General features: G+C 23.0%; 2 protein-coding genes across 7 annotated transcripts in view; both read right to left on the reverse strand.

Annotated features, from left to right (window-relative positions):
* Positions 1-971: 971 nt before the first annotated feature.
* The window catches only part of LOC129610210 (nocturnin), a 31,467-nt gene continuing 6,104 nt past the window's right edge, over positions 972-26,334 (reverse strand). For 2 of the 6 annotated variants that reach the window (XM_055522670.1, XM_055522672.1), the window contains exons 2-6: positions 2,581-2,819; positions 2,453-2,521; positions 2,229-2,350; positions 1,458-2,168; positions 972-1,162 (exon numbers count right to left, since the gene is read on the reverse strand). In XM_055522670.1, the coding sequence (XP_055378645.1) occupies positions 986-1,162; positions 1,458-2,168; positions 2,229-2,350; positions 2,453-2,521; positions 2,581-2,819 (1,318 nt within the window). In that variant the 3' untranslated portion in view covers positions 972-985. Of the gene's footprint in view, positions 1,163-1,457; positions 2,169-2,228; positions 2,351-2,452; positions 2,522-2,580; positions 2,820-8,281; positions 8,437-13,768; positions 14,584-25,426; positions 25,596-26,334 lie in introns of those variants that run through there. The other 4 variants (XM_055522669.1, XM_055522673.1, XM_055522668.1 and 1 more) reach the window with 4 other exon arrangements.
* On the reverse strand, positions 14,465-14,913 carry LOC129610181 (nocturnin-like; the record flags this gene model as incomplete). Its single annotated transcript, XM_055522606.1, has 1 exon — positions 14,465-14,913. A coding segment is annotated over exon 1 (345 nt), but the record flags the coding sequence as incomplete, so codon positions are not given.

A 26,334-nucleotide genomic window follows, 5' to 3' on the forward strand; every position in this document is an offset into this window, starting at 1 on the left:
AAATTCTCAGACAAACGGATTTTATGCAAATATATTGTATGCTTTTGAGTTGTATTGCTTTGTTCTCGGTATCATCAGTTTTCTTAAAAATTTTTTTCGAATTAATTAAAACCAGTATGTTGTTACTTGTTGTTTCAACACTAACGAAATAATTGGTATTAAAATATTCCATGTGTAGTCTGTTAAATTTTCACTTTTATAATTTGAAATAAATAAAAATTATTTAATAGAATTTTTAAGGACATTTTAATGAAACTTCTTTTGTACAACATAATTTTCAAATAAATTATAAAATTACATAATATTTTTTTAATTGACTTTTATATTTTCTGAATTTTTTCCTTTTTTTTTTGTATTTTATATAGCAAGATTTATTTATTTTAAATTTTGAACATTTTGATTTTGTTTTTTGATTTTTAGTTAATAAGTGTATAAATTTTCAGTGAAAATTTATTCTGATTTAATCTAAAAATGTATTACAATAAAAAAATATACATATAGCATTTAACAAAATGAAGAAATCAATTTTTTTCTAAAATTTCTAAAATTTCTAATTGAATTTTCTTATTTAAGTTTCTGTTTTTGTTGCTTGTTTTTTCTTTGTTTTTGTCCTACTAACTAGAATTTTATGTCAACGCTTATATTCTTAATACAAGAAGTCTGCTATACAGTGTGTTTTATTAAAATTTGTTTTATTTCTTTTTCTTTGTGTTTCTCTTTTTTAAAATATATATTCAATTATAATTTTATTTGCAATATTATTAAACCAAACAATATTTTTTTTAGAACGATAAAAATATATTAATAATATTTATTTATACTATTCAAATATTAAATCTAATATCACATTACATTCCATTTTTTCTTTTAATCATACATAAATTATGTTGAAAAAATTAATGTGTATCTGAAGTGTAAAAAGCCCAATATATGTGTGTGTGTTTTATTATTTTTTTAAAAGTATAATATTATTTATCTTTGCTAGCTAATTATTGTTGCTTATATTATTACAATGTTCAGATGATTTTGTAGAACTTTCTGAATTCTCTTCCAGAAATTCAAAATCACATACTAATGAAAAATGATCAGATGGATAACGAAAAGATGGTGTACGGTGTTCTCCAATTTCTTCACTTTTTGGAAATAGTAAACAGTTTTGAACCTAAAATGAAAAATAAGCAAACGTTTTAGTTTATTTAATAAAATTGACAATAATTCCAACAATTGTCCGGAAAATTAAAAAAAAGTTAAATATTATTGCCGAGAAATTATGTAAAAATGTTTCCTATTTTCGGAAAACTGGTTAGTAATGCACACGTTTAATTAGATTCATTAAAAAATAGTTCCAAATTAGTTTCGGTATTGTTAAAATTATTTTTTAAGACGTATGCAAGGTATTTACTGATAGTATTAAAATGACTTATTATTACTATAATCTTAAAAATTTATTTATTTACCCGAAAATGATTTTTTGAAAAGAATACATAGTCAATAGTATGACAAATTTCTCCTTCTTCTCGAATTTTCCATGTTGTATAAGCTGGTTCTTTTTTTGCCATAATTTCAGCAACATTACATTCTTCTTTTAATTCTTCATCACCATTACATTCCAAATTTTTACAATCTTCATTATTTGTTTTATCAATACCAGAATTTCTTATTTTACAATCATCATTTAATTCTTCAAGTTGTTTATTAATTTCTGCATATGCACTTGTTAATTCCAATTCTCTATTATTTAAAACTGTATTATACACTGGTTCAATTGGTTCTGCATTAAAATCACCACATAATAAAACTGGTCTGTTACCGCCAACATCATTAATAAATTTCAAAAGATCTTTTCCTTGTTCATTACGTAATTTTGATAATAATGCTCCATTACGTGCTTTTAAATGTGTTGTACAAATAGTTAATTCTTTATCTAAATCTTTTAATTTTAAATTTGCAACAATTGCAACTTGATTACTTTGAACATGCCATACCTCAAGGATTCTGGTATCATAATTAAGTAAATTAAATTTATCACGTTTATAAAATATTGCACAGCCATCTGGACCATTATTCTCTTCGATGTATAAACATGGTGAATCAGGTTTTGGAAAGAATATACCACAATAATTTTGTGATCCGAGAATTCTCTCTAAAAATTTGAAATGATCGACTTCCTATGGAATTAACAAAAAAATTGTACATAGTTGTTAGTAAATTGTTGAAAGCATACTTACTTGTAAGCATATAATATCGGGATCATTTTGAAGAATTTCTTCAATTATAAGAAATTTTCGGTTATCCCATGTGAGGGCCTCATCTGGACAACAAACAAAACCATCATTTTTCTGACCAAGACCTATTAAAATAATAATAAAATAAGAAAAAAATTACAACTTCGATTGAAACTTTATGTATAGTTAGAAAACAATTATTTGGTCATTAAAATTATTGAACATACTTTGAGATAAAATATTCCACTGAAATACACGTATTTGATGTGGTGAAGATTTTAATATTTTTCCAATATCTGCGAATATTAAGAAAACAATAAGTTAAATTTATTAATAATATTAAATTTATAATTACTTTTTGATGTTATTGGATTTGTTAGATTTATATGATTAAATCCTTCACACAAATCAGTTTCATCAGCTGTTAATGTTGGATTAATAAATTGCCTTTTTAACAATTGTGGACGGTTCTCTCCTCTTAAAGCCTTACAATGTTTAATTAATTCTGTACAGTTTAATCCGTTTGGTATAATCAAATTATCATCTTGTGTATCCGAATTATTGATTTTTGGGGCTGAATTAAAAGAGCCCATTCTGAAATTTAAAAAATTATTTTATGAAATTAATTATTGTCCCAATCAAGAAATTCATTTAATTCCATAATTAAAATTTGAAATAATTTAAATTTTCAGATTAAAATTTAAGACAACCTTGTCAAATACAACTTTTGTAATATAGATTTACGGTCATTTTTGGATATTTTTTCATTAAATGCAAAATTTTTCTTCATTATAATCAAGGGTATAACAAAAATTTTGTATTTTTTTTATTTAACAAAAAAAAAAAAGATATTACAAGAAATTGAAGATGAATTTAATTTTAAACAATTTCTTCAATATTTGGTAAAACACTAAAATAATTTTTCAATTACAATTTTACGAGAGTTTTTGAAATGCCAGTACTTTTTCATGTTTTCGTTGTTATAAAAGAATTTTTTGCTTATCATAAATTATCTGATTTTAAAGGTATTTCTAAAGGTACTAATTTTCATTGCGAGTAAGTAAAATCTATTGTTGTCCACATTTAAAATGATAAATTTATTGCATAAATACTAAGATCATCTAGGTTAAATTGTATATTGTAAATTCTTTTTAAATGAATTTCAATACTTATAGTCGCGCATAAATGAAATGTTTATTATATTTTTAAATTATTTAAAATTGCGTATACAAAAACACAATAACTCGTATAATACGTTTAATTTATAAACAAGATGTGTTTGAGTTAACTTAAGTAAAATACGATATTAGCAATTTTTCACTTAGTTTTGTTGTAATTTTTGTTATTATGCGAACATAATAATATTGAGTTTCACAGAAAATTTGAAAAGAATGGAGCAATTCTTAGTAACAAAAGAAATAAAATCAAATATAAATTTTTAATTGGATAAACATTTGTTCAAAAATTTCGTAAAAACATCCTTTATTCTTGAATTGGTACTGCGGTTACATATATACACAACGGCTTATAATATCTAAAATTTTAGAAAGAAATGTACAAAGAAATATATAGGTATTGGCCGTTTATACTAGTATGTCAAAAATTTAACAATAATTTTAATCACGTTATTCGCTTGATTTTGCAAAATGCCAATCATCTGCAATTATAAACACTTTTCTCAATTGAAATTTTAAAAATTATTTCAATCAAGCGGAAAATTTAAAATTTACTTCGGAAAATTAAAATATTTTCTTCGTCATTCATTTCGTCACATGTAAAAATTATTTATGCATCAGCATTTAAAAAATAAAAAAAAAACTAAAATGATAATCAGTTGCATTGGCTACTTATATTGAAATTTATGACGCGTACCAATGACGCAACGTGACCACCGGAATTTATTATAACGCAACATGACCATCGGAATCCATTATGATGCAACATTACCATCGGAATTCATGACAAAAGTCAGTTACAAACATTTGATATACATGGGAAACGACCTACATATTTCAGTTCAACGACACTTCCATCTTTAAAATTTTTAAACTATTTACGAATTTTTTTATCTCCAATGACCTTTTCTGGTACTTAATATTTATAGATAAAAAAAATTTTTTTGCTTTTCTCTTAGAATTCCCAAAATTTTTTTCTTAAAATACTCTATTTTATACTAACGTATGACGAACACGAATTTTATAAAATAATTTAATTATTTAAAAATTAATAATAATTTCGCAAAATTTTTTGAACTTTTTACTAATCAAACCGTATATAATTAAATTAAACTAAATTAAATCAAAAAAAAAACAAATCACAACAATTAACATTATAATTTGTACATTAACCATTTACGATAAAAAACAAAAAAATTGTATTTTGCGGTTTTTAATTAAAAAAAAAAAAAATTTATGTTTGTTTTTTTTCCCGCAAATACTATTACTGTCCTATATATGACACTATATAGTATATAGTGTATAAAGTTTTATGATGTGGGTACGTATATATATATAATAAATAAATTAATATAAATTCTGCGGTGATAATGAACTTTGTATTATCATAATTATAATTAGGATAATAATATACATAGAAAATTATATAGAACTTGAATGAAATTGCACTATATAGTTTATGATCTAATATTTGAAAATTTTTACATAGAGCAAATATTTTTTTAATAATTTAAATATACTTTACTGTTATTATGTATATAATATACAAAAATTAAAAAAAATCAATAATATTAATATTTTGACTGCTCGATGACTTACCCAACTAACGAATTCATAAAATATTAAATCAAATCACAAAAAATCTTTAATGAAACAATAATATTAGCCGCAAACTTTTAACTGAACCACTATAGAATTTTTCATATTTTATAAAAGTTAAAATAGTAATTTTCTAAGAACTTGAGTTCATTATCAAGATTTATTTTATTTGAGTCATGAAGATAAACAAATTTTAAGAACTTTGAACAAACAATATTGAAAGTTCCTTATTTATATTTCAAAGTGCTGACTAAGGGGTAAAAAAAAACTCTAATATATTTGGAGAAATTAAAAAAAAAAATATTTTCTAATTTCTCTGATCAAACTCAGATTTTATTTTTTTTTTACTCATCGATTTTTAATTAAAAATAAACAATAATTTTTATTAAATATTTCTTCAAAGTACAATTAAAAAATATTTCTTATTTTCTACAATATCAAAAGCTCATTTATATATGTACATACAATCTAATATTATCTAGACTCTATTATTAAAGTATTTACATGTAGATATTATATGTACATACGATATGTATGTACATATAGATATTACAAGTATGTACATACATATATGTAGATAGAAAAAAAATTTAGAAAATTATGGGAATTCCCATATTTCTATACTTAAAATTTTGAAGAAGTGAATTTCCTATTTCATGGAAATCGTAACGTACGTTAAATACAACATAATGCGACGTAATGTAACGTAAATTTATAACAAACTCAAAATAACTTTATGTGACGTAATGACTCGAATAATAGATAATCAGTTATCTAATTAATAATGTTAATGTTCAATAATGTCCGATTAATGTTAAATGTTCCTTAAATACAGTGGTTTCTGAGCTAAATTGAATTTAGAAACATATTTTACATTAATAAAAAAATTCAATAAAAAAAACAAAAGTTTTAATAACAAAAAATTACTAGAAATTTCTTAAATAAATTTTTTGTAACACAAATTTATTTATTTTAAATGTTGCATACATTTAGGATGATATTTTTATTTTTTTTCTCTCATTTTTCGTTATCATAAAAGAGACATTTAGCTTATTACCTTATTACAATACAATAACCTTAAATTTAATTTTTTTTTGTGATAAATTATGGTAATAAAGCGATTTATTCATTTTTAAGCGAATTTTACGTCATTACGTCCATCATACAAATTTAAGTTTAGAATTTTATCAAAGTAATAGTGTAAACATCATATAACCATTTTAGCAAAGTAGTTAATAGCTTATAACGGTGAACACTGATAACAGAACAGAAATAAATGCAATTCTTGTTACTATGTTGCCTGAGAAAATGGAACATTTTCATTTTGTATTGTGCGTATGATTGAATGTGTTCAAAAGCACGTACATGCATTTTATCATCTACATACCATGCAGATCTCGAAACCATTAAAATGTTGGGCCAATTTTAAGATTAGAATAAAAAAAGGCCAAACAATATTAGGATTTGTGTTCCTTTCTATTGCAGAAAGTTTTTAAAAATTGATTTGTATTATTGCTTTTATTGTTTTACATTTATTTTTCTCTACTATAAGCAATTAAACAATAAAGTTTTTTTCCATAGTTCGAAAATGTATTTTTTTTTTTTGTTTTATTTAACAACAATGTTATATTTTATGTAATAAAATTTATATTATACGAGTAGCAAATTTTAAAATAGATTAGCTATCGCGTGTTATATTCCGCTCATTAATGTAATGAGAGCAATATACATATGTAGATGTAACTACAATATAAATGATATGAAAGAAAAATCTGATTCTAAAAACACATGTACAATCATAATGACTGGAAATCTAATAAAAACTGGAAATCTAAAATATTAAAATCTTATCAATCAAGTGCATAGGAAATTTATAACAAAATGTACATCACTTCTTTAAAAAAATTAATTTTTTTAATGCTATGAACTTTCGTATTTTAACGATGTGGTGATAATCTTTGATCTTGAATAAAATTCGCAAGACAAAGAGTTTTTAAATAAGACATATATCTAGGTATATTATAGTGTAATTACTGTTATGTACATAATATAACCATACATAAACACGACATTAATATTGCAATACTAGTATACTGAACAATTCAGTTAGTAAGTACTTTATTCCTTATTTTATTGTTCGGGGTACTTTAAGTACAATTTCAAGGTTTCAAATGATAATTAATAAAAACGAGAAAAAATAGAGTTGACTGTGTCAACCCTGTACTTATTTGTTATTCGTACGAATATGATACCCGTACGAATTTGTTATCATATGTGCGAGTAATTGTAATTGACCGTATATTACCATATTATCTTATGCAAAATTGTACTGTTTTCTAATATTTTCTAGGATATCTTCAAACTACTATTGAAGTTTTATGGCAGCTACCATAAAGAATCAAAAAATTTCAACGATTTTTATCATACATAACAGTCCTAATAATACATTTTTTTTGACGAAATTTCTATGTTATAATTCCAATAATTTCTGAGAAAATGCTAAATAACTTTTGGAATTGTGTGGCAGCTACCAGAAAGGAGCCCAGCTATTTCAACGACTTTTATCAAACATATTGGCCCTACTAATATATTTAACTGTACGAAACTTCAAAACCACAGCTTTTGTATGGCAGGTACCCGAACCAGTACCACGATAACTAATTTAAATAGGGTTCTGGCATTTACTATAACAAATCATTTGTGAAAATTCGGTGAATTTAACTCAGTTAATTTTTGAGTTATCGTTAGGATGTTAGGATGGACAGACACACAAAGCTAAATAAACTCAGAGTTTAACGCTGATCAAAAACATATACTTGAGTCTATATTTCAGACCATTATTTTTTAGCGTTACAAACGATAAAGTCAATTTAGTATACCCTTCGAACATACGTACGGGAATAATTAGATCCTCTCCACTGTGATTAATATACTATACTTATTACAGACTATAAAACGAAATTTTAACATTGAAATAAATTTTGGGTGCACCTTATTTTATTGTTTAAAGCTTAATTTTTAAATTGACAAAGCATTTTTTGTAAGATAGTTTAGATGAATTGAATGTTGTTGATACAAATTAGGTTAAGAAAAAATAAATAAACATTTTAGAAATAGAAATTAAAAATAAATATAGTTGATAGTAAATGGATTTAGCAGATATAACGTCAAATTAACATATGCAGCCATAGAACTTCTATTTAGGTAATTACTTATAACAACCAATTACATATTTATGTATCTATTTATTTTTATAGTATTTCATAAAATTTATAACATTACCTTGGAATCGGAATAGCAACACGACGTCGACTATGAGTTTGAATTGTTCTAAATGCAACAACAAGTCTAGAACTTTTTAACATAAATTCCATTTTTATAAAATGTTTTTTTTTTTTTTCAAATTGCAATATAAAATAATCTTTTTAAAATTTTACAATATTAAGGCACTGAATTTTCAAAAAGAAAATATTTCAAATAACAAAATGTTCTATATGATAATAATACTATTTCATATAAGTATTTATATATATTTATGTATATAAATAAATTAGTATATAATTTAAAACAATTTGAATAAATGTATAATAGGAAACAAATATCAATTATATATAATTATGTACACATATTTTATTGGCAATTAAAAGATTTTATTTCGCAATTAAAATTTAAATTATATTTTACACTTAAAATTTGTTAAAATTTAGTTCTAAGTTATCACTAAATAACACTAGTTTCTATTGATTTGTAACGACTACTTAATTTGTTATTAAAAAATATCGTTATTGATAGTATCATAATATCAAAAAGACGCTTGGGCCATAAATTAATCTAGAAAAGAAAAATAAAAGAAAAAAATATTTATGTATGAAAAAACAAAGTTGAAAATAATCAAATGGCATTTATATTTCTTCACACTCTGTACTCAGCTCACACACCAAAAATGAATTTTGCACTTGAACGAAAAATTACAATGTTTCATAAATTTTTGAAACAAATATTAATCAAATATACGTATTACTTTTGAAATGCTGTTCATTTTATTGACTTGATGTTCTTTTTTATTCGGAAAGCAATACGCTCAATAAAATGATGATTTCGCAAATTTCTAATTTAAAAAATTATTCAAAACAAAGTTTCAGAATATTAGTATAAGTATTGGCGATATTGAGCACTATAATTGTCTATAACTATCAAGAATTAATTAAAATTAATAAATTAATAGAAAATTTATAAATTCTAATGTAGTAATTTAAGCATTTAGATCATTTAATTTAAGCATTTTATCTGAAGTAATTTAAGTTAACATCAATTCGCAACTACAAGGACGACTGTTTTTTTATATATTACACGATCTTGTGATGCGTTGCCTTGCAAAATGTTCTAACAATTTAGGCAGTATTATCTTTAACCACTGGATATTGTAAATACAGTAATGTAATCTGGATATTGTAAATACAGTTGTGTAATGTTTCCAAATTTCAGATTGAGAAAACTACGATTACAATTCAAACCAGGGGGGGGGGGGGGGGGTAATTACAATCAATAATATTAACTGCATTGATGTTGAAGCGCTTTCTGGCAATTCTCAATCGAAAAGTATTTAACTTTTACCATACTGTGACTTTATGTGTAAACTTGTATATATGAGTGAGTATGTAAACTCAATCATTAAAATTTTCCAATGATTTGTGTATAACAATTTTGACTCAGACTTTAAAAACCAGTATTGTACTTATAAAATTCAAAGAAAGGTTATCTTTTAATAATATTACGTTCTTCTAATTTTAATTGAAAAAATAACACATGTTCTAACGCACATACATATAAACATATTTAAATTTACAAATCCAAATGTTTTTTTTAAAGCGGATAAGAAATTTTTACAATAAACAGTTGGCTAAATTTGTTGATTGTGTTCTAATATATATAATCATATGTATATGTATTCTTTTTTAGAAAAAAAAACCCTTCAAACTAAAATTTGATAAACTTTGACATTAATTTTGAAAATTTGATAAGAAATTAAAATTTTTTGAACGATAAAATGATTAAAGGTCGTTTTCTTTTTTTTTCCTGAAAAAAAAAGACAAAACATTTCAAATCTTTTTAACACATTGTAAGAGATTAAAAATTTATGTTCGTATGTCTATAGTATGTCTATAACATTATTGATTAAGAATATAATCTTGTTCTTAATCATACACCCAATCAAAGATGATAAACAAGTGGTATCGTAAATTTTTGTCATTATTTAAAATTAAATCAAAAATAACTTTTAAAATTATATTTGTAGATTAAATTTCTATTAATAAAATTATTTATTGAATAAATAATGGGATAACACAACTACACAATATACAATATTTTCCTACGAAATTTTTAAAGCTTCTCTATGTATAATTAAACCTTGTTTATATATATAATAAGGTGGAAAATAATCTAAGCCATAGTTTTCGAGATAAAGCTCGTCAAAATCAGAATTTTTTTTTTGAAATTCTTTCAACCGGAATTTTTTGTTTGGTTCAGATCAAATTAATTGTAAGATTGAAAATAAGGGCAGTCAATTGTCTGTAAAGAAAGCCACCGATAGTAAATCTATGCTGTGTGGTTCCGAAGTCGTAACTGCTTATTTATATGCAGAAAAATATATCTGCTGGAAATTTGTTAAAGAGTCATCCCTGAAATTATTTGCAACCTTATGCGAAACACGCTCTATAACATAAAAAAAATGTCCACTTTAATAAAGACTTTACAAACACATAATTAGCAAAATCTAGATTAGAGATAATATTTTTGCAATACATGCTTAATTTACGAAAATGTTAGACAAAAGACTAATATTTGCGTAGATAAAAAGAACTGCTTATCATTTTATTGTAGTATAATTAAATATTAAAGACCTTCACTGAAAATTTGACCGACCTTTAAAAATATTTGCTATATTAAGTAATTTTTTTTTTTTTACGCTTTACGTATTCATCTTATTTGCACTGTTACGAAAAATAATCACAATTTGAAATTGAAAATTATTAAAAATTTAAAATAACAGTTTTGTATTTCGAAAATTAATTTCACGAAAATATCTTCCTAAATTTGTAATTCAGTTTATAATTACAAGTAAATTAAGTAAAAGCCTCAGTAAAAGTTCACTTTAAGTCTATACGTACTAAAAAGTTTTCAAAGAACAACAGAAATTTGGAAAATTTTTGCAAGCACCTATATTTCCAAAAAATTTTTTACAATCATACGTAAAGTATTTTATAGAAAACTAATGTTAATTAACAAAACTCTATTAAATTTGAATATGGTTGCGACTCGTTTACAGCTGCTATAAAACGTCAAACCGTGTGTGACTATATTCAATTTCTCATGATTTTCGTTAAAAATAATTAAGATAGAAGAAATTCCTATTGGATAACAGTATCATAATTTAGAAAATTATATTGCAGCTTGAATAACTTGCTGAAATTTAAGGCGAAATATGTGAAAAACAATTAATTATTTGAAAATTTAAAGAATGTATACTAAGATTATCGTAGTTTAGTATTTAATTCATTCGCATAGACATCATAGAGTTGACACGTTATAATTTTAATTTCATATATAAATCAAGTGCTAAAGAAATATTTATTGAAATATTTCTTTCGTACTTATCACATAACACTAATTTAACTACTCTGAATTCCCGCAGACTTCGTGAAATTATTTTACATTCTTGTGTTAGGTATTTTTAAATTTAAATGTTTCAAATTTGAAAATAAAGCGTTCGTACTAGACATAAAAAATGCTTAAATTAATATTAAAATTCTTGTATTTTCCAAATTTGAAAATATTAATATAACGTGTTTGTATGAACAACATAGAACCAAGAAAAAATTTAAAACAAAATTTTATAAATTTTTTCTCATAATAAAAATACGTGTCTACATATATATATAAATATGTATGTATGCAAAATAATTAAAAATCTAAGAAGGTTAAATCTCTAATAAATTTATTATTCATAAAAAACAACAGAGAGTAAAATTTCTTTTCATAAAAAAAAAAAAAAACTACAATAACCGGAAATATTTTTAAAAGATCACGTTCATTCAGAAAATAAATTATGCAAATTTACATGTTCTTTTGCCTACCGCAAATTTTTATCGTTTCTTTTTTTCTTTTTAATTAAAATTCAAGTTTTTATAAAAAAAAAGGAAGAAAAAAAATTAATAAAAATTACTTCCTAAAGAAAATTTAACTGTTTTCAATGCTATGTTCACACTTTTAGCTAGAATAGCTTTCACTAAACAAATTTAAAAGCTGAAGTTTAGCACACAAAGCTAATAAGCGCTATGCGCTTTAATTTTATTTTTAAGATATAGAAAATATGCAATTAAATTAAATTGTTGTGTTAAAATTAAAAATTTTATTTTAATTTAAATCACATAAATTATTTTAATACACACAGAGTAAATATGATTAATTTTAATTACTTATTAATAAATTAATGATTTAGAAATGAAAATTTTCTAGTTCCTGTTTACATAGCAGCTGTTTACATAATATGCAATTGTTTTTTACCTACAACTCACACTACTTAATTTAAATAATCTTGTCAAATTAAAATTAAGAAAAATAACAACAAAATGACAATATTTTAAATTTTATGTAAAAGAAAAAGACGGAAACGAAAAAATGAAAGAAAACTGAAACATTTCATTGCCATATCGATTAGATTGCTTAAATTATATTTTAGGGGAAAAGTTTTTTTTTTGAATAAAACAAAAAGTAGTTTAGTGGGTGTACAAATCTATAATCAATTGGTTTGATTGTAATGTAGAGTGGGTCGCTTGGGGTTTGTTTTGTTTGTAAAATTCCTACATATTTATTATTTGCTTAAAGAAATAAAAATTCAAAAAAAAAAAACATTAAACCAAATTAGGTCTCCAATAAGCGCTTGGGCCTTCGGAATTCAAAATTTTCAAAGAAAGCTACAATTACAAAAACATTTCTCTTATAATTCCCATAACAAAATATTGAATATCTTGAAAGAAAATATTACATATAATTATAATACTCGTATTAAAAATGCCCCTCAACTGCACAATTACAATATCTATACTGGTATCATTGAAATCAAATTAAAAAAAAATTACTCTACCCTGTGATCGTATATAAATACAACCATTTTCACTTTCCCCCTTACAATTGTAAAAAATAAATAATCGGATCAATTTGCGTATGTATCTTGTACTTCAATTGCACTTTTGTACATTTCCTGCCTCAGTTCTGACAAAAACAAATCAGCGGTCCACCCTATTATACACATATATTACTCGTATCTAGTTGCATACAATATTAATTCATGCTATATTATTGTATTTAATAAAAAAAAGTTATGATAAGCATTTAAGAATATTCAAATTTTTTACAGTGTTAAAACAATACAATTTTCTAATAAATATGTGCAAATAAGATAAGATCTATTTGCATATTAAGTCAATACAAATTTAATAATAGATTTTATTCATGTCATAGTGTAAATAATTCTTTATAATGAAAATATTATAGCTTACGTGCGTTGCCCTTACTTTCTAAATTTAATCAATGTAAATAGCAATCATGAATATAATAATTCAAGTATGCCAGATAAATCATATTGTATAATTTAAGTAAAATTCATAGTTATAATTTAATAGTATAAGGCAAATATAACACATTAATAAATGTTTACTTTTGATATTAGTACAATTCAAGTTCACTATACCAATTTATAAAACATACCTCACAAGATATAATAATAAATCTCTTGGTGGTACAAAATCACTTGAATCTGTATTCATTCGACCAAAATCAAGTTCCATTTCAATTTTACGTGCTGCTAAACGTCTTTTAGCTGCCGGTGATGTCATCATTGATGTTCTAGCTAATGCATCAGCTATTTTAAATTTTTCATGAAATGTATTTATACCCATCATTGGTAGATTATATTTAATTTTCTCATTTAAATTAATTTCTTTATTTATTTTATTATCATTTTCATTAATCAATTCCTGTTGTTCTATATTAGTTTCATTTTCATTTGTATCAAAATCAATGTTAGCAATTTTATCTAAATCAACATCTTTAAGAATTTCATCTAAAAATTTCTTTCTTTCCAAATCAATTTTTGATGGTACTTTTAATAATGATTTTGTTATGAATTTTGATGAATTTGGTTGGATTTCATCATTTTTTATTGTTTTAATATCTTCCATATCTTGAAAACTTTTACAATCTTCATTACATAATTTCTCACATAATTTCTTTAATGGTGATGGTTCATTTGAATTTTTACTTTCTTCATCTATCGAAAAATTATTTTGAGAACATTCACCACATGGTACAACTTTATTATTTAAATTACCTGCTATCATTATTGTATTATCGTTATCGATGCACGGGGGTAGTAGTATCACTATCAGTTTCCTTTTCATTTTTTGATGATGGATTAATTATTTCAAATAAATTATCATTATTATTATCGACTTTTTCATTATGATTAACAAATTCGTAGCTAGTATCATCAAAATCTTCGAAATTTTGATTAATATCATCGGTCAGTTCATTATTCGATTCATGAACTCTAAAATATAAGGGTGGTTTTTCAAGTTCTTCTGGTAACAAACCATCTGTACCAAGTGTTTCATATCCTTTTGATGGTGGCGGATAATTAAGTAGAAGAGCCGTTACAGGCATAGATTTTCCAATTGATGGTCGCCTTTTATGGCATAATATATTATTTTTATGATTCTCTTGTGATAAAGAACTCTGATGTGATTGCATTTTGTGGATAATAAAAAGAAATCTTTTCGATTTGTAATAATTTATTCTAATAATTTTTAAAATTTTTTTTAATTAGCCCTAAATGGCATTAACAATTTTCTTTGTTTTTTTTCTTAATTAAATTTATAAATTTCTTTATTTTGTAAAATTTTTTTAAACACAATAATTAATATAATTTTTATCACTATAAAATTTTTTATACAATATTAATTCCACTAGTAACTCTCTATTGTAAATATAATTTACATATTATGATTAATTTTCTCACTATAGTTATTTTTCATGCTTTCAAGATTTTTAATAAATAATTTATTTTTTTCTCTATTGAATTAAATTAAATGTGAAAATTTTAAATATCCGTTTTGCCTTTTGTTTTGCTTTTTTGTTTTTTCTTAAATATAACTATTGTAGTTAATTCCGTTTAGAACATAAAACGAGTAATCCGAGATTGTAAAATTGTTCTTTATTTATATTGGTCCAAATCGAGGTAATCAGCATTCTATATATGAAATAATTGTCTGGATGGGGACTCCAAGTTTATATAAGTTTATGTATGAATATTACAGAAAAAAAAGCTTATGTTTTTCTTAATATAGCTGTTGTATTGTTCACCTGCATAACATCATATATATGTATATGTGTATACCGCAATAATTGTCCCATAGTTAATATTAAAAGTACAATTATATACATGTTAGCTTTTTAGTATTAAGAGTAAGTACTTGTAATGTACTATGTACATATTTTTTTTAATTTTCTTATTTATTTTTGTTTTTCATTTTAGTCTGTTATAAGCTTACGATATACAAACCATAAGTTTAAATAAATATTATATAATTTGTATTCATATATTTAATAAGATCGAATGTGATTGTGTTATACCACAGTACTCGTATATAACATTTTAACAAATGTTTTGCTTATAAAAAAATGATCGCAATATTAAGAATTATTATTTTATGAGTATGCAATAGTGTTGAATACAGATATATGTAAATATTTAAAATATATGTATGCTTGTATGTATGTATTTAATTATATTTTATAATCCAGTACGATTAATAGTAAAACAAAAAATTCTTAAAAATATTGTTTTATATAATATATAGTTTATTTTGATTTGTAGAATTGTAATTTAAATAGATTTATATTAAAAATACAGGAAATAAATCGACAATAAATTCATAAATCAGAAAGTGAAAATTTAGAATGAAATTTAATAACAAAATTATTTAATAATTTTTTCAATAATAGCTTTTAATTTAGTGATTAATTTAATAATTTTAAGAAATTTGAATATTGAATATTTGTTTATTAAAAAAATACTCAAAAATATTTTCAAATGCATTCAATAACTCGTTCAGAGTTTTATTCCCAAAAATTTTTTCACCATAATACATAATACAAAATATAGAACAAAATAACTTCAGTATGTCATTTCAAAAATATTCGAAAACCTAATGATCTTTCGATTACCATCTACTTTGTTATTCTCAAGTATAGGATTTACATCTAAAATACGTATTTTCAATATAATTTCCAAATCCAGTTGGCGACACCTGATTTTAATTTGATTATACAAAATGCACCGCTTCAACTGTTTCTTCAACTACTGCTTTAATTTCATAAACTTTATTTTATTTGCATTAAGTGTAAATTTACGGTTATTCATCTATTTTAGAGTCAAATTTAAATTAGAATCTATTGCAATTTCTAAAATTATTTCTGAAGTTTCTTAATATTACTAAACCATTTATAAACACATATTTGGCCTATCTTTTAGATTAGATCAACTCAAAATCGTTTGCAATCATTGATATGTCAAAATAATAAAAATTTCATTCTTCAATAAAATTTTAAATTAGAAGGTTAATAGCTATTTATTTTTAAAAATATCTTAAAAATATGTTGAAATCAACTGAAAAATTATTCTTTTTATCATAAAATTATGATTAAATTTACATTTGTTTTAAAATATTTCTGAATCATTAACGTCATTTTATACCGCAAATGTATGCATATTTGCCCGAAATAATAAAAAAATATATTTTTGTTTTCAAATAAGAACACAAATAAATTTGCCTGTCACAATGCCAAATACGCAAATTTTCTAAAATTCTTTGATGGCTTTATTTTTAATTAAAAACTTTTTAAAAATAAAAAAAATGTTTATGTTCTTTTATAATATTTACGCATTTGTTGTGTTTTTAAAGTTTATAAACAATAAACTTCTGAGTATAGGAAGTCCAATAGACAAGGTAAACTATTTTTTGTTCTTGTCAACTTTCTATTATTAAATTTTTTGTAATAAAAGAAATAAATATAAAATTTTAAGTTGTTGATTACATGTATTTATGTATGTAGTTATTTTGTTTTTATTTACAACTCAAAATTTATATTATAAATAAATAATGCTCTAAAAATAGTATTAAAAATAAAAAAAAAAATCAATTAAATTTTTAGACTTTATACTATTGAAATTTTTTTAAAATATATTTTTAAAATTTAATTATTTAATTTATTTTGTTGACAATTTCATTTTTATTTGTATTTCATTATATATATGCATGTATGTTTGTGAAATGTAAATATTAGGTTTGCGCATAGGCAGGTCAATAAACGAAATTTGAAACTTTTGATGTTATTTGCAAATCAGTGTAATATATAGGGTGTTATTTTTGCTATTGCGTTTCACCGCAATTATGTTACAACCGCAACTCGTTACAATTTTCGTCAAAGACAAATTGGCAGCTTAACAATATTATACCCCTCAAAATCGTAAATTGCAGTGGTGAGAAATTATTTCTTCGTTCTGGAACTATCAATTGGATGATAAGAACAGAGAATTCAACGCATCTAGATTATTTTATTTTAGGGTATATTGAACGACCTTCCATCATCTATGGCAGATTTTCTCAAGATTGTTTGCAAGATTATTAATCTTTCAATTTTGTTTGCTTATACATACGTGCTTTCTACATACGTGCTTTAATCCTTTCCTTTCTATTATATGAATAATTAAGCATGGAATTATAACCATAGTTTCAAAATATTAACATTAATTATGAATATTCAAAAATTTTAAAGTCAATTTCCTCTAAGAGTATTTAATGTTATATATATATTATATTCATGCATTTATGTATGTATATGTATTTTAATATACGATAAACAATATTAATAGCGAAATTCCATGAAATTTGTCTTTTATGATTCGCTTTCATGTATTTCCGACATTTTAAGAAATATAAAATACGAAAATAATGAAAGAATGTCTATCTTACTCTTGGTTATGACAGGTTCTTATTATGCGATTATTACTTTTGCAAAGCTATTAAATATTATATTTTATAATGTATTTTATATAATTATGTTTTAGTGATTTAATATCAATAATACAATCTGTTATAAATATGGTTTCCTTAGATAAAGTTGTGCATTTAAAAGACTAACTTAATACAACATTACGTATGCTAAAAATTTTTGTAGAATTTAATTTAAACTGCAAGTGCTAAATATCAGACTTTGACAAATAAGGTATAATCTTCGACTGCAAACCGATTTTTGTGAAAACGAAACTATTTTTACCAGATTTATTTTTAGTGTTAGCCTATCCCATCATGTGTCTATTTATACTGCAACTTTTAATATAGAAGGCTAAAATTTTATACACAAATTCTTTTTATAACAACAAAATCTATATAAAGTATGTACGAGTATATCTTTACTGATCTAATTAGCCGTCGAATTCAATCGTTATTTTGGCGCTAATTGTAATAATAATAAGAATAATGGGGATTATTCTATGTATCGAATCCTAAAGTGATAGTAATAAATATTGTAAAAAGTTCAGAATTATTATTTTGCACGCAAACCAGTTCATGCAAATGGTTCGTGTCTATAATAAAGTTTTGGAAACTTTTTTCTGATAAATATCAATATCACTTACGAGTAGTGATACGATACTCAGAATAAGCCCCAATTTATGAACGTATTTATGTATTGTTGCACAAATTACTATATTGGTCCGAATTTATTAAAAGTATTGCAGTTAGTATAATAGCACTTACACAACTTTAGCTTTTGTACAAATTATATCTGAATGATATTTGTTTTCTTTTGTCAATATGATCACTTTTTCAATTTTAAAACAAAAAAATATAAAATTTATTTTTCGGGAAACCAATTTATATTGTTAACTGTTTGGAAATAAAAACTGCTGTGTTCCTATTCTATAATTTTATTTTTCATTCAAAAAGAAAAAAAAAACAAATTGACACTGACTCAGATTTACGGTTTGAAATGAACAAATATGTACATTAAAATTAAAAATAAATTATAGAATTTAAGCTTTTAAGTTGCAAGACAATGATGTGATAAAAAGAAATTGACTTTCAAATGTTTATTATAAGCACAACATAAAAAAAATATATTTGTCAAAATTTTTCTTAGAAATTTCATAACTTTGAATCATAATCTTGAGCAATATTTACAATTCATTGTGAAATGTTTATAATAGAAGTAAATAAATTCTTGGAAACCATTAATTGATTATTCAAAAGTTCTTAACATAAATTATTTTATCTGAATTAATTATTTTGAATTCTATAATCTTATTTTGCGCTGACAAAATACAAATTAAGTTAATTATTGTATGTATTGAACATTCCCATTTCCCATATTGAACCAATAATATTGTATTTAGTATTTAGTTTTTACAATCGCAAAATTAATGTATTTGGTCTCATATATTATCTCTAGCGTCTACGACTCTAGGACATCGCTATATGGAAATTTGAGTCCCGTAATATGCATGTTTAACAAAAAAGATGGTGGTAGGGGTTTTGAAAACTAAATATTTTCATAAAGATACTCAAAAGGTTTAGAGAAGTTCTTAAAGTTTATAAGAAACCAGAGGGTTTTTAGAATTTTTTTTTTATTTTTTTATATTTCCATATGTTTCTTAATTTAAAAATTATATAAATGAAAAGTATCTATTGTGAACTCACCCAAGGACACTTTTATAGCGTACATCAATATAACATTTAACATTACAGTATTATAAACTTTACAGGACCTAACTATTATAATTCAAGTTTTTTATTTTCAGTTAATAAAGCTGAGAATTTATATTTTGCTATACAAGAAAAATTATTGTGTAAAATAAATAAAATAATACCGGCATTTAACTGATATTTGTGTTTTTTTTTATTTTTTTTTAATTTTTTATTTTTTTAACTTATATAGAATAGTAGAAATGACACTGACCTTCATGATCGAAATGATTTTAAACGACTAAAACTTGTTAAAAAAAAATCTTATATGAGAATATAAAAGATTTTTTTTGACTTTCTGCTGTTTCTTGTTCTTAAAATGAACTCAAAAGCACATTAATCGTTTATCATAGTAATTGCCGTGTTTATGTTGAACAAAAAATTAACAATGAACGATTTTTCTTATTTCTGAATACTATACTTACAAAAAGCAGTAATTTTCATAATATATGTAAATTTAAAATATAATCTATAAGTATACAATGTAGAGTGTATCTGCAGTGTACACCAATATTATTTTTGAATATTATTACAATATGGAAAAGATTGTGTGTTTTACGGCATGGTATTGGTGACAAGAGAAGTTAAAAAGTATGATGACGATTATAACTGTAGCAGTTGAAACGGAACGTACTTTTAATTTTTTTTTTGTTGTTTATTTATGGGTTTTTTCTTCTTTCAATATAAAATCATATGATTTATTCACTAAAAATTTGTTAAACATGTATGTAAGTGTTTAACACATTGGAATATCAGTTAGTAAAATTTAAATGGCATGGGATACAGAAAAGGAAGTAATGAACGTAATCAAGTTTTCGGAAGTTGAATTTGTTTTTTATTTTTTTGTTTTTTCTTTTTTTTTCTGTTTTTGTTTAGTTTGGGGACTTTTAGTCGATTTTAGTTTAATTTTTTCAATACTTTTGGTATATTTTGGTATTTTGTTATTTTTTCTTTATTTGTTTCTTTGTATAAAAGAAAAAATTGCTTTATAATTATATTAATCGGTTTTATAAGGGTTTTATTTAAATCCGTTTCATTAAAAAATATTTATGATTTATATTATATATAGGTAGGTCTATAATTATTATTGCAATTACTTAATCAATAAGAAAAGATTTGTAATTTTAAAAATGAATCAAAAATGAAGATTTAAATACGGTTCGGTGTTATGCCATATATGTGGGTAATACATATGAATTTTTATAGCTGAATGCTTAAAAATAATAATGAATTCCCAAATTTTTACAAAAAAAAGTAGAAAGTTTCTAATCAGAGTCCTATTGCACTGATCAGTTTTATTATTACTTTGGTTTTACATTTGTAATTGTTGAAAAATGTTTTTTTTTTATTATTATAGTTCATTAGTTTTTTGATTGTTTGTGCAACAAGTATTTTGCAAATTTTTTACGATTTTTTTGCAATTTCTTTTTTAATTGATTAAACAAAAGTAATATGTGGTTTATGGAATAGGGACGACTTTTGTAAATAAAAAATAAATTTGTTCATAGATTTTTAACAGATTAAAAGAATCGTAATTATACAAAAGTATAAAATTACATATTTACATTTATGGTATGTTACCTGAAAGCTTATTAGTGTCCTTATAGTAGTGACAAAATAATTTTGTCATGTTCACAAAAATACATTAAAATTACAATACTGAGACTTCATAGAACAGTCAAAGTTTAATAATCGAAAAAATTAAAGGGGCTGTATGAATCCTATTTTTAGTTGTTGTGATAAACTTCGAAAAATATTTGTGTGGATATCAGAGAATTAATACGGACAACTTACTCCTACTTTTCGTTCTTAAATTGAAATTAAGATAGTTACAGTCTTGCAAATATTTTTCAAAATAAATACACATCTTAAAATGATAATACAAAGATATTTGTCACGTCAAAACAACTAATATAATTATTTTGTATTTTAAATTTCCTATTAAATTTTAATAAATTATTAAATTTTTTTAAAAAATTTTTGTCACGTAATCTAATAAAAAGAAAATATTTCTAGAGAAAATTAAAACAATTAAAAAAAAATAAATATGATTAAAAAGTTATTTTTATGAATGATAACAAAATTATGTATGAAAAATGTTTGCATGAACTTTTTCAAGAATACTTAGTACTGGTAATTTCTATACAACTACAATTTAAATTTAATCACTACATTTTTTCAATTTGAAGTGTGAATTGATTGTACTTATGTAGCGCAAAAGTGTCTAGTTAAATTTAGTATTTTCTTGTTTTGACTGTGAATTCAATTCGTATTTTGTGTTTGTTTTTTTGTTTTGTATTTCCATTTTTTATTTCTCTTTGTTAACTATATTTTATTTATCTGCAGAATCATATATAAATAAAAATGCACATATGTACATACATACATACTTACTAATTACCAATAAAAATAATAAAAAAATGGAGGCAGTGTCATTGTATATGTAAACGTGCCTTTTTCATTTCAAAGTATATAACTTTATTTAATATTTAGTTTTAGGCTCAACTATAATGATAATAAAAACCAATTTACATGTTAACATTGTCATATGTCATAAATAGAATATATTTGACACCTATATTAATAAATTATCATAAATTACTTTGTATAATGATAAGATAGAGCAATCTAATACAGATTTTGAATTTGTTAGCCGATGTCAAAAAAATAAATGCCAACAATCAATATATGTATGTATGTTTCAATTTAGTCCATCATTAGCAATTTTATGAAAACAACAAAATTTAGGCTTTCTTTTCTGGAAAGTAGATTTGAACAATATCAAAATATTTATAAATTAATCAAAATTCAAAGCTTAAGGTGTTTTTGCTTTATGTATATGTATGTATGTATGTACACAAAAAACAAAAACATTTATTCGAAAAATTTGAGCTGGTCACTGATATGTGACAAAGTTCACCTTTCTAAAGAAATGCTTGAATAAAAACAAATAAAAATTAGATCATCTTTTTTTTGTACATTAACTGTAAAAAACAATCATATATATTATGTTGATGTATATACGTATGTATATACAAATATAGAGAAAATTAGTCATGTGATTCATTAATTCCATTTGAAAACAATCAAAAGATTGACATAATCAACGAAATTCGTTTGACATATTTGTGACATAATTCTAAATTGATGATGTAAACCGTCTATATTTCAGATACTAAAATTTAATTAAAAATAAAATTTAAAATTATTGTCCAAATTACTGTTTTTTGTTACTGTTCTTATAATTTGTTGAAAGAAGAAATCATTGCTCATTTACATTTTTACGTTAAAATTTATCCTACCTATTCTATAATTAAATAATTATTTTTTTTATTGTTATTAATATTTCGTTGTGCATTCCCAAAAGCTATTGTGAATGAATTCAAAATAAACTAAAAATATTGTTATGAACTAATTTTTGGACTCATACGAGTCTTAATACTTAAAAGTAGGACTCATTTTATCTAAAATGTCTGCCCTCAAACATACTATAAATTCCAAAATTTTTTATTTGCAAATTTTTTTAAATACACTTTTATCTTTTATATTATCAAATTTTTTTAGATTTGAACTATGTAACAAGAGTCAAGGCATATTTTTCACATTTTGTGATATCTTTATCACATTTTTTTTGCGCCCTATAAAATTATCTTTTATCATGTTTGTTTTGATGTCTGAGTCTACTTAAAATAAAAATAAGAATATAAAGTAATTTCCTAATAATATTTGTCATCGCTTCGAAATTGGAATAAGTATATAAGAGCTTTTATTTGGAAATTGATTTTTCTTCTTAGTAGTTTAAACATTTTATTATGGTTATAATTCCTTTTTTCTAGTAAGTGTACCAAGAAAAATTTATTACTGATTTATTATTATACTTGGAAGTTTACTGCGAATTTTGAAGTTTCATTTGTAACGTTGAATATGGATGGCTGTGTATTTGCTGTTCTTAATTTTAAAATAAATTATCGAGTTTCATAACATAATTATACAGTTTACAGTTTTTATTTGTATGTTCAATACATAGTATGTACTCAATAGGCACATATTAAGCTTTTAGAACGAAAAACTTAACTACATAAATTTTCGTAATATCAAATTCGTTTGTAGGTGAAACCTTTACACATATTGTACATAAGCGTATATAAATATTATATATTCTTTGTTCATTCTACATACGAGTATATGTATGTATGTATGTATATATAAACCGAAAATTTATTAAAATATGTTTACATTTAAATGAAAAATAATGAGATTAAACCAATAATAATTTTATTGAGATATGAGGTTAGGGTTACCATAATCATGAAACCAACCGAAAATATAATAAATTAAAAAAAAATCGAATACATACTTATATAATAAGTACATATATATATAAAATAATATATTATATAAGAAATTTATGTGTACAATTTTCATTAAAATAAAACAAAAAATCAGAAGAGATTTAAATATTTTGTCTTATTTTCTATAAGTATGTATGCATATACTTCTGTATGAAAAATGTTTTCGAAAACCAAATTATTTCTTTATACATAATTAAAATTACCTACATATATATTCAAAAATAAGACTCAAAAATTTTTAATCACATTTTTTTTTATTTGAATATGTTCATATATAATATGCATGTACGTATGTATAATTTTGGTTATAAGATCAATAAAAACAAAGTACCACAAGTAGAAAATGGCAATGAAACAAACAACATTTTTTTATAACTTTGACTTTGTTCTCAATTGGCAATATTTGAATGAAAAAAAAAGGTTAATAGACAAATAATAATAACGGTAATCAAGGTAGTGTGAAAAAGAATAACTTCAGTAAATGAATTGATATAACTTTGAAATTAATTTAAGGTTAACAAAATGTTATTAAATTAATTTGAATAAACTAAACTTCTGTTCATCTTAAAATTAATAATTTCATTTTAATTTTGTATACTATGTGAATAATAATTTTGTACAGTAAACAAATCCGATTGTAAAAGAGAATATGAAAAGAAATTAATAAGGATTGAATAAAGCTAGAACACACTTTTTAAAATAATCAAGGCATAAGTTCATTTTGCTATCGCCGCACTTATTATTTTTTTATTTTACATTTCTTACTTCACACCACAAGGGGTTTTATTTTTTTTTAAAGTTGATTACTATACTTAATTACAAGAACAGAAAAACATTATAAAATAATAAAGAATTATGAGTTATGATTCATTTTTGGAATTTAGTGTACATTTTAATTAATTTATTTAAATTAATTCTGTTCAATAGAATAAAGAATTTAAGTATGCAGAATATTTTTGTTTTTAAAGTACGTGGAGTTTCTTTTGCAATACTAAATAGAATTGCTTCCATAAAATAATTATTCTAATTTTTTGTTAAAAATTTTTATTTCAATTCTATTTTAAAAGCAATAATTTAATTAATAACTTAATACTAGTTATAGAAGGCTAAAATTATTTTCTTCAAGTGCAAAACCAATTTCACATTCAAATTTCAATTTCTCATTCACACAACTCTTTTAATTTAAAGTAAATTAAAAATAATATTCTTACCATTTTAACTATATTTTTTTGATCGTGTATACATTTCCAAAAAAAAAAAAAAATGTCCACAAAAACTACTTTAAAATGTTTTTATTAGAGTCCTTTCAAAAAAGTGGAAAAAATGTTTAAAAAAATTTTTTCTTAATTTTTTCAAAAACTTTATTTGTTTTTCTTTTATTTTATTTGATTAATTTAGAAATTTAATTTAATTAAAAAATTTAGTTAATAATTTTAAGCACAAGCACTTTAATTTTCTATTAAAAAATAATTTTAGAGTATTAAGAGATTTTACACGTTCGAACCGACTGATTGAACTAAACTAATTGTATAAATGTTTTTCAAATTTATTTGAATTTTACTTGTTGTTGCACAGATAACTATTTTGGTATCAGAGAATATAAAATTAAAAAAGAAAAATAAATATAAAAAAAACAAAACAATAAAAACCCATTATTTTTATCTCTTTTTCTTTCTTTCTTTTTTTTCTTTCTTTCTCATGATGATCGTACGCTCATTTCTTATCAGTGATTCAAATTAAAAAAAAAATTAATAATTTTGTTACAGTAACAACAATAACGTTTACCATATCTCATTTCAAATATTATAGTATGTAGTTTGTGCAAAATTGTATAACCGGCATTATTTTAGATGATAACAGACAAGAACGAAGCTTTTTGAGTAAAATTATCAGTCTTTTAAAAGTTGTTAGTATGCTATGTATATTTGCACATATTTGTTTAACGATCACTATAATCAGTCATTTCAAACTGTCTCACCAGTCATCATACATATTGTAAATGATCAAATGTGTACCAAGCAAAAAAGAAAAAAAGGTTCTTAATGAAAGATACCCTGATCTGAACTCTTACCATGTATGTATATACTTTAATGAAAGGTCAATGAAAACAAATCAAAAA

Source organism: Condylostylus longicornis, unplaced genomic scaffold (assembly GCF_029603195.1).
Source record: "Condylostylus longicornis isolate FDR11 unplaced genomic scaffold, ASM2960319v2 ptg000044l, whole genome shotgun sequence".
NCBI classification, from domain to species: Eukaryota; Metazoa; Arthropoda; class Insecta; order Diptera; family Dolichopodidae; genus Condylostylus; species Condylostylus longicornis.